This window comes from Spermophilus citellus (genome assembly GCF_964194105.1).
Source record: "Spermophilus citellus genome assembly, chromosome: 9".
Taxonomy (NCBI): domain Eukaryota; kingdom Metazoa; phylum Chordata; class Mammalia; order Rodentia; family Sciuridae; genus Spermophilus; species Spermophilus citellus.
The window spans coordinates 73,962,825-73,976,779 of NC_138191.1; the positions used below are offsets into that span (position 1 = coordinate 73,962,825).

The window sequence follows — 13,955 nt, forward strand, 5'->3', positions numbered from 1 at the left end:
TCCAAGCAAACAATTTCGGGATTTTAAAGTTAGAGACCTTAGAGATTATACCTGACATAAAATATGTTAAGAAAAAAATATACCAAGGTATGTTAAAAACATAATAGGCTGAACAATCACAGCGCTAGTCCTGTCATTTATAAGAGCAATATTAAAAACTCTAAAATTATTAAAATCTCAAACCTTTTTTTTCTTTTTGCTTTTTTTCCCACATTTTTATTGGTACGTTTTAATTGAACATAATGGTAGAATTTGTGGTTTCCTATTCATACATACACAAAATATAACAATATAATTTGGCCACTGTCATTCCCTAGTATTTCCCCTTTCCCCCGTCTCCTCCCTCACCCTGGTTCCCTTCCTCTATTCTACTGATCTTCATCAAATTTTCATGAAATTCATCCCCCATCCTTCTTTTCTTTTTTTCTCTCTACCTTCCACATGAGAGAAAACATACAACCCTTGACCTTTTGAAAAACTCCAAATCTTTTCAATGACAAAAATATTCATCCTTTGTTCCATAAAAAGGTTTTTAAGGAAGCATATTTTAAATATAAGAAATATTACAAAATTACATACAACAAATAATTTATTTTTTGATCAATGCACAACTAAATTTCACATCTATAAGTAGAAATACAATAAACAATATATCCTAGAACGGTATCAAAATAAAATTCACAATTGATTAGTAGATCCCCAAAATCCAATCTCAAAAACATTAAGTACATGTTATGATTTTTACAAATGAGAAAAACCTTTTTAAAAAAATAGAATATTTTACCTATATTTTTGTATGGCACAAATGGTTCAAAATATTAAATGTTAAATCAAACCAACAAATTTCTTCTTTTTTGTTACTGCTTCAAAAATATTTATAGCTATACCTAAGTCTTATAGAGACTATCTCTGATTGAAATAAGAATGTCATATTTACCTTCCACCCTCCTAGCAGAAAATAACCAGGAATCATTTCTTAAAACTAAGTTTTCACTTAATAATACAGGCTATACCACTTTATATAGTTCACAAATTAAGAAACATTTTATAATCATGATATATTTAAGGACTTGTAACTACTTTGTTATCTCCTTTAATCTTTTTCAAGAAAATAAATGTGTATTTTAAACAGGGCACTAGTACTTGGGACTGTAAGTCGAATATCATCACCTCTCTCTTTACTCACTAATAGCTTTGGTAAAACACTTAACCTGCCTTCTAACCTAGTACCTCCACCAGAGTAATAGCAATACTCTACTCTATTTGGTATCTATTTTTAGATGCATCAGAGAGTGAAAAAGCCATTATATGATCAATCTCTTACATCTTTGGTGGATAACTATGCTCTATTTAGAAGGGCCATTATGTTGCAAACTCCATTTTGCAGATGAAATTCATTTAGCAAATATGCTAATTCTGGATAGGCAAGGATAACCACAGGAGACCAGGAAGATGAGCAATAACATGGGCTCATGAAGTGTACTTTCCTTGAAAAAATGTTTATTTGCTCAAATTAGAGAGGGAACGTTGTAAATTGTACATCATTTGGGAAGACTGTTATCTCTTTTTCATTTTCAGTCACATTATATTATTGGATATAGCAACTCCAGAAGCTAACGGATTATTGCTTTTATAATTGAATTCGTAAAGTTTCACATCATAAAATTATATAATTACGTTTTGAAGCATCACAGAAGCTCAAAATATATCTATTTGTAATCATCATAATGTGTACATCTGATCAGGACCCAGCTATGTTCAAGGCCCGGTTCAACCATCATCCATATTTTCTGCCACAATCAAAGAAAACACATTGTGTGCTCTTAGTGGCCACTAAGAGAAGATGCTGTCTTGCAATGAGAGGAAATCATGAACAAATAAAATAACCATCCTTCATTGGGAAAAAAAAAACTGCAGAGAAAATGAGAGTCCTGAAAATGTCTAGTGGCACTAATTAAATGAATGTTTCAAAACAATGATTTGCCCCATTGTAGCACCAGCAGCAGAGTAGCCCACAATTATGTGACATCACTAAAAATAGAGTCTACTCCTTTTTCTGCACAGTGAGTTGCAAAAAGGCACAAAGTTCACAAATAGATGTATTTTCAGGTATGGGAACAAAATGACATAAAAGATGACCTTGTTATCAATAGATGTTAGAGTTAAGAACATTTCAAGGAAAAACCCATTAGTATACAAAGCACTTGAGCCCAGCTGAAGTCCTCAAAAAGAACAATATCCCTTTGAACAGGGACAAGAATAATCAAGCTGTACATGGATGTACCTTACATCAAAGTTCTAGAAAGATCATTGCTAAGAACACATCCCATAAACCACAGCGTCAAGTTTCAGTCTTCATGCATGCCCAAAAAAGGATAAACTGGCATCCATCAATAATAAACAATAAATCAGTGGAGCATGGTGCCATGTGCCTGTAAATCTCAGCTATTAAGAGACAGTAGGATTGCTTGGAAACCACAAGTGCAAGTTCAGCTTGCACAATGCAGCAAGACCTGTCTCAAAAAAAAAAAAAAACTTTTGAAAAATAATTATAAAACGATGAATCATTTCAAATCTAGCATATAGTTCCAAGAAATTTGTTGGAGGGGGTGAGGGTTTGCTGGGGATTGAACCCAGGGCCTTGTGCATGTGAGGCAAGCACTCTTTACCAACTGAGCTATGTTCTCAACCCAAAAAATTATATTTTTGTTGTTTAAAATGTTTCTATGGGTCTCCTAAATCATATAACAACTTTCCTATTCCTAAAAATATCAGCTTTTTTGTATAAGATAAGTGGTATTAAGACATAATAGTGCCAGGCGCAGTGGCACATGTCTATAATCCCAGCAGCTTGGGAGGCTGAGGCAAGAGGATTTCGAGTTCAAAGCCAGCCTCAGTAAAAGCAAGGCACAAAGCAACTCAGAGAGACCCTATCTCTAAATAAAATACAAAACAGGGCTGGGTATGTGGCTCAGTGGTCAAGTGCCCCTGAGTTCAATCCCTGTTATTAAAAAAAAAAAAGACAATAATAGGTATTTTGGGAACCTCCAAAAGAAACCCATTAAATGAGTACTGACAGATTGCAGACTGAGCTGGATCCTATCTTCCTATCTTAAAATACCAGGCAAGAACAATAAAACAATCCATGTTCTTTAAGGTACTTTGGTTACATACTAATGGCTAAAACAGCTCTGTGCCCATTTCAGATTAATATTAGCTTCACAGCATTAACATCACATGACAGGGGAGTAGATGGCAGCAAAAGAAACCTTTTACCAGAGGACAACAGAGTTATCTAAGCAAAAACCCAGCATGAAAAGAGCACTACTCCTGATTTCCTAGAATGCCTCCCTCACAAGGGATTATTTCTGATTCCTGGGACAGTGCACAGCAGTTCTCATCAAACACTTTAGAAGCACACTTGGTCACACCATGCTCTGCCTTATTAAATGATCTATGTTGAAACCACTCATTTTCATTTCCCTTACATCAATAAATGCCAAAAAAGAGTGATAAGACTGTCATTTACCCTCAATTTCCTCAATAATGTAAGGGTTAGAAGGAGTGTGTAAGAACTCTAAAATAATAGGCTAATACATTCCCTAGTTCCCCTTTCTCCTTTATTTCTACTAGGAGGAAACCTATTTCAGATAATATCTCCTCTAAAGTTTAGGAGGGTGAAAAGGATTGCTGCTTAACCCCTCCCCCAAAAAATATTCTCAAACATAGTGGTTTTCTGAGTAAATACCTTTCAAAGGGAAAGTGCTACACAGAATATAAAACCTTCCCTGGAGTGCTCATAAAGAGTAACATAAAAGTAGTTATAGGTGGAAAAAAAGAAATAATATTCTAAGAACCGCAAAAAAAAAAATCAAATACAAGTGATTCTACCCTCCCTGCGTCTTCCACCCATGCAAATGTGTGAGACTCAACTACAAGTTTTAAGAGCAACTACAAAAAAGCAAAAAAGAAAATGAATCTTTGTTTCACAAAGAGAGAAAGTATGTCAAAGAAAACAGCAGACCAAAGGAATCTTCCTTCACTTACTCAGTGAGCAAAAAACAATGCTTCTAGACCTATGGTAGGCATAATTCACATTTCATTTTCAGAAAATATTCTATTCAAACTAGCATAATAAAATGAAGATGTTCTGAGGTAATTATACTCCTCTCCTAATTATCATTACATTAAGATTTTGCAAAATAAAATCTACAAAGCTGTTGCAATCAAGTTCTTAATGCGGAAAACTAAACATGATATTAATGGGAAGAAAAAAATGTTTATGTAAAAATACTCCTTAAATCTTTCTTTTAAAAGCTTCCAAATGAATATTAAAATCAGTCATATCAAGTAACTTATACAAACTATAAAAACAATTACAATAAAGAGTATTCAGAAATCAAAATTACCAATTATATTTCAGACTTGATTCCACACACACAAAACTAAACCAGAGTTCATGAAAGTGTCTAAAATAATTCTTATACAGATTTTTTTAAGAACAATAGTTCATTTCTTCAGAGATAGATCATCCACATCAAAATCCTCCTTGTTTAGCATCACCAATGGCTCCCCAAACATCAAAGACAAATTCATCTGGGAATGCAAAGTCTCCAAGAGTTTCATCAAGTGCCGTGGCAAATTCATCTGGATTATTTTTGTCCTTTCCAGCTTCAAACATTGTGGTGGCTGTCAAAGATAATTAAGGATAAATGAGATAACATCATAGGACTGAGAAAAATGATCCCAGGAAGTGCTTTCCAAATATAGCATGCATACATATCATATATTCCTAGGCAAATTAAAACATGAGGATACTCATTTTCACTTCTCAAGGTAGCAAAGACATTTTTTCAACAATCTGTCCACTGCACCAGGTTGGCAGCTGTCACCCACCGACCTCTCTCCTACCTTGAAGCTAATTGTTTGGGAACCTCCAGCATTCCTATGTGTAGAACAAGATATTCTGAAAGAAAACCTTGTAGTACACCCCTTCCCCACCTCCCAATAGTCATTAACTATCTAAGATGTAACAAAAAGAATACAACATCACATTTGTGGTACTCCTGCCAAAGAAGTGCAGCCTGAATGTAATTATGGGGGAAAAAGATTGGATAAAACAAAATGGAGAAACATTCTAAAAAAAAAAAAAACTTGCTTTTACCCTCCAAAGCAAGGTCATGACAATAAAATAAATAAGGGATAACTATTTAAGTTGACACAGCATGGTATGTACACACAACATATGATTTTTTAACACACTCTTTTGCTATCATACCTATTAAAGAACTTGATGAAACATGAATAGGAATAAATATTGGATGGCAATAATGTCTCATCGTTATTTTCATTATTTGGTTGATTATATTTTGGTTCAATAGGGGAACACCTTTGTTATAGGAAATACACAAAACTTATTGGGGGACAATGGGATATCAGTAAGGTAACTTACTCTCAAATGGTTCAAGACAAAAATGTCTTTGCACTTCACATGTAACTCTTCGTAAGTTTGGGATAGTTTCAATTAAAGGGGGAAAAAACAGTAATAAAGAAGAGGAATTGAATCTTTTCTCTTAATTGTGGTCACCCTCCTTCACCTCTCAACCATGACTCTTTGATCATTAACCAGAAGTACTTCAAAAAGGAGGGAGGTCCTCAGCTATAGTGAACTGCTCCAGCCACAGATCCTGCCAAGTTACTCAGACTCTTCTAAAGCTCCCAAGTTTATTAAAACTTTTCCTATTTTTAAAGCATATGGCAAGATTGGGCAGGATGTATTAAAACCAATATTCCAAAATACTGGTTTGACTTTATAAATTTGAATATTGAAAAACAATTTGGAAACAAGTGACAAAATCCTCAAAAAATGTCATATCTATTAATCTATATAACATTTCCATCCTTGGGAATCTATACTTTAAAAATAAAATCTTGGGTTGGGTTGGATTTGGAGCTCAGAGGTAGTATGCATATAGCATGCAGAAAGCCCTGAGTCCAACCCCCAGTAACAAAAAAAAAAAAAAAAGACATAAAATAAGAAAAATCTTAAAAATAGAAAATAATTTAGCATAAAGGTATAATTAAGTATCAAATAAATCTAAAATGTAAAAGTAATAAGTAATCTCTACTTCAATGAAATGTATGGGTGAAATATTTGATGAAATATTTTGAAATAATTTTAATGTTTATGAACAATTTGTAATACCTTGGGGAAATATTGTCTCTTAGTATTTACTGAAAAAAGCAGTTATATACATTTTACATATAATCACAACTACATTTTTACAAAAATCTATACATGGAATAGATAAGTAGAAATAATAAAATAGGGGCTGGGAATGTGGCTCAGTGGTACAACATGTGCCTAGCACATGTGAGGCCCTGGGTTGGATCCTCAGCACCACATAAAATAAAATAAAATAAAGATATTGAGTCCAACTATAACTAAAATAAATAAGTAAATAAATATTTTTAAAAAGAAATAATAAACTAATTATAGTAAAAAAAAAATGTGAGAACAGGGGATACAGCTCATTGGTAAAGTGCTTGCCTTGCATGCACAAGGCCCTGGGTTCAATCCCCAGCACCATCAAAACAAAAAAACAAAAAAAAAAAAAAATTGTGTGTGTATGCACTATTAGGGGTGGAACCCAGAACCTTGTGCATGCTAGGCAAGTACTCTACCACTGAACTACACTCCAAGCCTTTTAGTAAAAGAAAATTTTCCTCCACTTATATAATTTTTCTCCTACTCCTCCTTTCCTCTTATATGTAATTGTGTATAACCCTGAGGCTCACCTTCCAATTCCATGCAATTTCCCTTAACTTTCACTTTCCCTCCCGCCTATCATCTCTGTTTAATGTTATTCTTCTTCTCCAGCTCTTCGTCTCTACCCTGTCCTTGGTTACTCCCCTTATATCAAAGAAGACATTTGACATTTGTTTTTTAAGGATTGGCTAGCTTCACTTAGCATAATCTGCTCTAATGCCATCCATTTCCCTCCAAATTCTATGATTTTGTCATTTCTTATTGCAGAGTAATACTCCATTGTGTATAAATGCCACATTTTTTTAATCCATTCATCTATTGAAGGGCTTCTAGGTTGGTTCCACAATCTTGCTATTGTGAATTGTGCTGCTATGAACATCGATATAGCAGTGTCCCTGTAGCATGCTCTTGTTAGGTCTTTAGGGAATAGACCGAGAAGGGGAATAGCTGGGTCAAATGGTGGTTCCATTCCCAGCTTTCCAAGAAATCTCCATACTGCTTTCCAAATTGACTGCACCACTTTGCAGTCCCACCAACAATGAACAAGTGCACCCATTTCCCCGCATCCTCGCCAGCACTTGTTGTTGTTGGACTTCTTAATGGCTGCCAATCTTACTGGAGTGAGATGGTATCTTAGGGTGGTTTTGATTTGCATTTCTCTGACTGCTAGCGATGTTGAGCATTTTTTCATGTACTTGTTGATTGATTGTATGTCCTCCTCCGAGAAGTGTCTGTTCAGGTCCTTGGCCCATTTGTTGATTGGGTTATTTGTTATCTTATTATCTAATTTTTTGAGTTCTTTGTATACTCTGGATATTAGGGCTCTATCTGAAGTGTGTGGGGTAAAGATTTGTTCCCAGGATGTAGGCTCCCTGTTTATCTCTCTTATTGTTTCTTTTGTTGAGAGAAAACTTTTTAGTTTGAGTAAGTCCCATTTGTTGATTCTGGTTGTTAACTCTTGCGCTATGGGTGTCCTATTGAGGAATTTGGGGCCTGACCCCACAGTATGTAGATCATAGCCGACTTTTTCTTCTATCAGACGCCGTGTCTCTGATTTAATATCGAGCTCCTTGATCCATTTTGAGTTAACTTTTGTGCATGGCGAGAGAAAGGGATTAGACAGCAGAATACATCACTCACTAGAAAGGCAATTTGTAAATCAATGGAAATGTAACTGATGTGACACAGCAATCTGTATACGGGGTAAAAATGGGAGTTCATAACCCACTTGAATCAATCTGTGAAATATGGTATATTAAGAACTATGTAATGTTTTGAACAACCAACAATAAAATTAAAATTAAAAAAAAAAAGATATACACTACCAACAGTTTGTTTTATGGATTCAATATATTAACACATTTTATTGAGTTATGAGTTACGATTATTTATCATACTTCTGAAGGAAGGTGCCATATAGAATATTGTCATTATGAATATAATCATTCAGTTTCTGATTATATGTTTATGTCAAATGCTCCATAGAGACTGGGAATGCCTATGATGAAAATGCAATAAAAATCTCTTATTCATTTATATTCAGTAAAACAATATTAGAAGATGATTCATTCCCCTTTCCTTATGGTTAGCAATTTGGGTCTCATGATTCTTTATTAAATTTATTGTTTGTTGAGATATAAAAAAAAAAAGAAAATTTTCCACTGATACTGAGGATCAAACCCATAGCATCACACACACTGGACCAACACTCTACCACTGAGCTTTATCCCCTATAGTAAAATATTAATGACAGAATCTAGATGACAAATGGAGAAGAATTCACTAAAACATCTTTCAACTATGCTTTATGTTTTAAAACTACAATAGTAGACTATTGGGAGAAACCTCTATGCAGACAATGAATAAAAACTTTTTAAAACATAGTACAGAAATTCAAATAGGAGAGGAAAAAAAATTTCTCATGAGTACTAAGTAGCTGTACTTGGGAAATTATCTTCTAAACCATTAAGGAATCCCTAATATCTATAACCGGTGCTTTATCTCTTTCAACAGGAAGTCATGGTACTATGTTCAAGAAAGGAAAAAAGCTCCCTCAAAAAAGAAACCAAATGCCCAGAAAAGTGTACTCCATCCATATTCCCCACAATCCTGGAGGTTCCATCTGCGTCTCTCTCCTCCTTAGATGTCCTGCCTTGGAGAACTGATCTGCAATCCCTGTGTAAACAAGACCTTGTTGCAGAGAAGCCCCAGACCTTTGCTTCCACCCCCAACTTCTCATGAGCCCCACCCTCCCATGTCTGAATAAGTGATGGGCAATCCTTCCTACGTGTGCCATTAGCATCTCAAGCAGCAGATACAGAAACCAAACATCATCTACCCCTCAGAAACTGCTACCCTTTCTCCTGTTTCCACCATTGTCCTCAGTGTGGTAAGCTCTCTCCAGTTATCCTCCTCTTCTCCCAGGCCTTCAGCCTATGAACCAATACTGCCTCTCCTTTGTTCTACCTTTGTAATTGCTCTAACTGATCCTTTCCATGTCAATCCCACTGCCACCATGCCATTTACTTCATCTCTAAGTCTTGTCATCAGCCCATTCCACATGGGGACATTAGACTCTTCTTCCTAAAGCACAGCTCTGATTCCATAGATAATAGAACAAAAGGACAAGGAAGCTCTGTTCCACCTCTTGTCTTTCTCATCCCCATATATAAAAATATTCCTTGTGTCATCAACTTCTTCAAAACTCTAAACCCTAGTTTGTCATTCTGATCTGAAACACCTCTGGCTCCCAAATGACCCTACTCCTCTACACTAATGCTATACCCTCAAAAATATGATTACTCAAAATGCTATTTTTAATCCTTCTGTCTTTGCCTGGGATATCTCCTAGTCACCAGCTCCACCATCAAAATCCTTTCTCTCCTTGAAGGCCCTCTCCTCGATGAAACTCTTTGTCCACAAATAGAAGTCATACCTGAATCCTCTAAACCCTTCTGCAGGCATTTTTCATACTAAAAGTGCAAACAATCTAACTACAATCTTGATAAAATAGATTCTGCTTCAATAGTTCTGCAGTTATGCCTGAGATTTTTCCCTTTCAACAACTCCCAGGTGGTACTGATCCCCAAGCAATAGTGAAGTAATAACATCTTACAGCACAAATTCATAACAATAAAATTATAGAAACAGCCTAGATGCCTAGATGTCAGTGGATGAATAAATAAAGAAAATTGGTGTATACATTCACAGTGGAATATTAATCATCCATAAAGAAGAATGAAATCATACCATTGGCAGAAAAATAGATGAAATTGGAGATTATAATGTTAAGTGAAATAAGCCAGACTCAGAAAGGCAGTATTGCAGGTCTTCCCTCATATGTGGAATATAGGGATAGGTATGTTGACTGTGAAAGTAGAAAGGACATTGTTAGAAAAGAGTAAAGCAACTAGGGAGGGAAACGGAAAGGGTAAGAGAAAGTACTGAATTAGTAGATATTATATGCATGTATGAATATGCCACAATGAAACCCATTATTTTGTACAGTTGAAATGCACTAAAAATAACATTAATAAAAATCTTCTAGTGCATATTCAACATTGCTCAAATCTGAAAATCTACACTGATCTTATTTTTATTTACTGTTTTCTATCCTACTAAAGAATAAATTTCCAGTAGATCTTGATTAGCTTACTTAGTCTTTCATGCCCACAGGAACTAGTTCAGTGTCTTATATGTAGCAAATACTGGTGGATGAATAGAGACAAAGGAGGTTTTGTAATTAAACTTAAATATTGTGCATATTGGGAGCTGGGGTTGTGGCTCAATGGTAGAGTATTCACCTAGCATGCATGAGGCACTGGGTTAAATCCTCAGAACCACATAAAAATAAAATAAAGATATTGCACCCACCGAAAAATTAAAAAATAAATATTTTTTTAAAAAAATACTGTGCAAGTTGGCACAGCTAGCATGCTTAGAGGAAGTAAAGCCCAAAACTCTGAACCCATAGCTAAGATGTGAAAGAAGAGCAGCCAAAACATAAATGTTATGTATAACTGAAGTAAGACTCAAGTTCAGAATTTTGCTTAATCTACCTATTCACTATTTCTTATAGGCCCAACAAATAGCATTTACTGAGTCAATTGCCTAAAAACTTATGAGTAAAATATATGGAAGAAGAAATCTAGTTGAAAAAGAAATAAGATGCACACAGACAAAAGACATAAGAAAATGTATAGACTATTCAGAAGCAGAAACAATAGTATAGATGATGATTTTAAGTGTTGGAATAATCCATGTAGGCATTCACTGATGGATTGGAATCAATCAAAATCTATCTATCTCCCTCCCTCCCTTCATTAACACATACACACACACACACACACACACACACACACACACACACACAACTGTAAAGAGGGAAAAACCCTTGGCACATATAGTACATTATTTTTTATACCTCCAGGAACTCAGCAGTATTGTCTAGTGCACTGAGCTCAGGAATGTGCTGTGGACCTGGCCTGCTCTAACTTACAGAATTGCTGCTTTTGTTTCCTAATTATAAAATGAGAAAAAATACTGCTTCAAAATGTTCACACTACATCTTTGCAGTCAAAATGTATAATCTCACTCATGCACTCATTCTGACATAGAAGAAAAATGGAGGAAAATCCCCACATCCAATGCAGTCCCACAGGTACTCACACCTCCAGATATGCAGTTCTGTATTTTCTAACTCCACTCCTCTATTGTTATTGCTACTAATAATTATTAGTGATAATTGCTGAGAATGATAATAGTTACATATGTTATTTATGATGTAACAGGAACTTTATATACATTATTTGATTTGATGCCTTAGCAATCCTATGAGGTTGTTTTTATTGTACCCCTTTTACAGATATGAAAATTAAAGCTTAATAATTTGCCCAAAGGTTAAAGCTTCAAAGTAATGAAATCAGAATTCATACTCCCTGTAAATTCTCTACTTTTGTGCCTCTCAACATTTTTCAGTATTTACTTTGAGAGAGGTACTATAGAAGTGGCAAAAAAATACTAATTAGGCAGCTTCATAATTGTGCTAGGAATACTGTAATGTCCTATAAATCTCTTGAAAACTGCACTTGATCATGTTATAAATTTTTGCTAATACATAAACATAATGTTTAAACATCCTTATAGGAGAAAGGAATGTTATAATTTTATCCTTTTTGATAAAAGGATTATATCTCTGCTTTAAGAGAAAATCCAGCTGGGCATGGTGGCACGTGCCTTTAATGCCAGCGACTCAGGAGGCTGAGGCAGGAGAATTGTAAGTTTAAGGCCAGCCTCAGCAACTTAACAAGGCCCTAAGCAACTTAGTGAGAGACCCTGTCTCAAAATTTAAAATTTTAAAAAGGCTTGGGATGTGACTTAGTGATTAAGTGTCCCTGGGTTCAATCCCCAGTACCAAAAGACAGAGAGAGAGAGAGAGAGAGAGAGAGAGAGAGAGAGAGAGAGAGAGAGAGGCCAAAAAAAACTTCAGCACAATGAAAAAGTTTTATCTTATATACTAATATACTGTATAGCTTATATAATACATTAACATAAGATAGTACTGAAATAATTTTTATCTGTTAACTGAAATAGATCTGCAATATATCGTAGTATAATACTTGAATACAGTCTGGCAAAAAAAAAAAAAAAAAAAATTCCACTGAAAGTAGCTTTTATACCACACATAGCAGCTAAGTGCTGACCTCTCATGGCCATTCTGAAAATATCTTATATCATCACCACCCCTGAACTTTCATTTTACTATTAAAGACAAATCTAGTTTGATGACATAGGCCAATATAGTTTCCATTAAGTTTTTAAATATTTAAACATTATTAGATATTTTAAAATTACTCCATGGCTTAAAATCTTAGTGGCAAAGACCTAGAATTAAATCTTAGTTCTAACTTGTTAGTTAACTTAGGGCAAGTTGCAGAACTTCTCTGAATCTCAGTATTCAAACCTACAAAAAGGCAAACAGCAGTACTTAGATAAAGATTAGTCATCGCTGTTAACTTGACCATAAAATCTGTATCTGTATCTCACTCCATGGAAGGTCTTCAACATTTATTCTCCTTAAGACTTTTCATAAATATCAACCCATTTAAAACACATGAGTCAAACACCAAAAACATAGCCAATACAGAATATATTCTTTTTTGCTCTTTTAAAAAAATAAGCTTTATTGAGATATAATTCACACACCATATAATTCAACCATTTAAAGGGTGGAATCTGAAGCTGGGGGTGTCACTCGGTGGTAGAGTACTTTCCTAGCATGGGCAAAGCCCTGGCTTCAACCTCCAATATCAAAAGAAGGAGAAGAAGGAGGAGGGGGAGGAGGAGAAGGGAAAGAAGAAGAGGAAGAGGGGAAAAAAACTTATATGATATAATTTCCGATTAAGTTAGGTCAATTTAGATATAACCTCATAAACTCAAAATCTTCTAGGACCTTTTTTTGTTGTTGCAACTGGTTGGTTGAAAAATCACAGTTCACACCTTAACTTTACAACCAAATAAAGCACATTCATCTTTAAAGTTAACTTCCTACAAAAATTCATTTGAATTCATTTCTATTTTCAAATAATAAATATACCCTAATTACTTTTTCTTTTTAAGGACAGTGTTTTCAATCACTTTATTATTATGCTATTTTTTAATAATTTTTTTATTGGATGTTCACAACATTACAAAGCTCATGACAAATCATATTTCATAGATTAGAATCAATTGGGTTATGAACTCCCATTTTTACCCCAAATACAGATTGCAGAATCACATCGGCTACACATCACATTTTTACATACTGCCATATTAGTGACTGTTGTATTCTGCTACCTTTACTATCCTCTAATATCCCCCCTCCCCTTCCCTCCCATCTTCTCTCTCTACCCCATCTATTGAAATTCATTTCCCTCCATGTTTGTTATCCCATTCCCCTCGTAAAAATTTAAACTTACATAATTTCAGAATAATGTGATATCAATGTAATTTGCATTAAGAAATAACATTTCTGAAAGTCAAGAAATACTAGGAATACATAGAAGTAAATATACTCATTAGTCTGTTAAATAAGCCTCACATTTTTGATTTATATTTCATGCTAATAATATCTGAATAGTAGAAAGCCCTAATTTAAAACATTCTTCAAATAATTATTTTCTTAACACGTTTCCTTCCTAAGTGA

General features: G+C 34.6%; 1 protein-coding gene across 2 annotated transcripts in view; it reads right to left on the reverse strand.

Moving 5' to 3' along the window:
* Nucleotides 1–577: 577 nt before the first annotated feature.
* Nucleotides 578–13,955, reverse strand: part of GIPC2 (GIPC PDZ domain containing family member 2) — an 87,557-nt gene continuing 74,179 nt past the window's right edge. For both annotated transcript variants that reach the window (XM_081306151.1, XM_081306150.1), the window contains one exon: nucleotides 578–4,689. In XM_081306151.1, coding sequence (XP_081162277.1) covers nucleotides 4,538–4,689 — 152 coding nt within the window. In that variant the 3' untranslated portion in view covers nucleotides 578–4,537. The remainder of the gene's footprint in view (nucleotides 4,690–13,955) is intronic.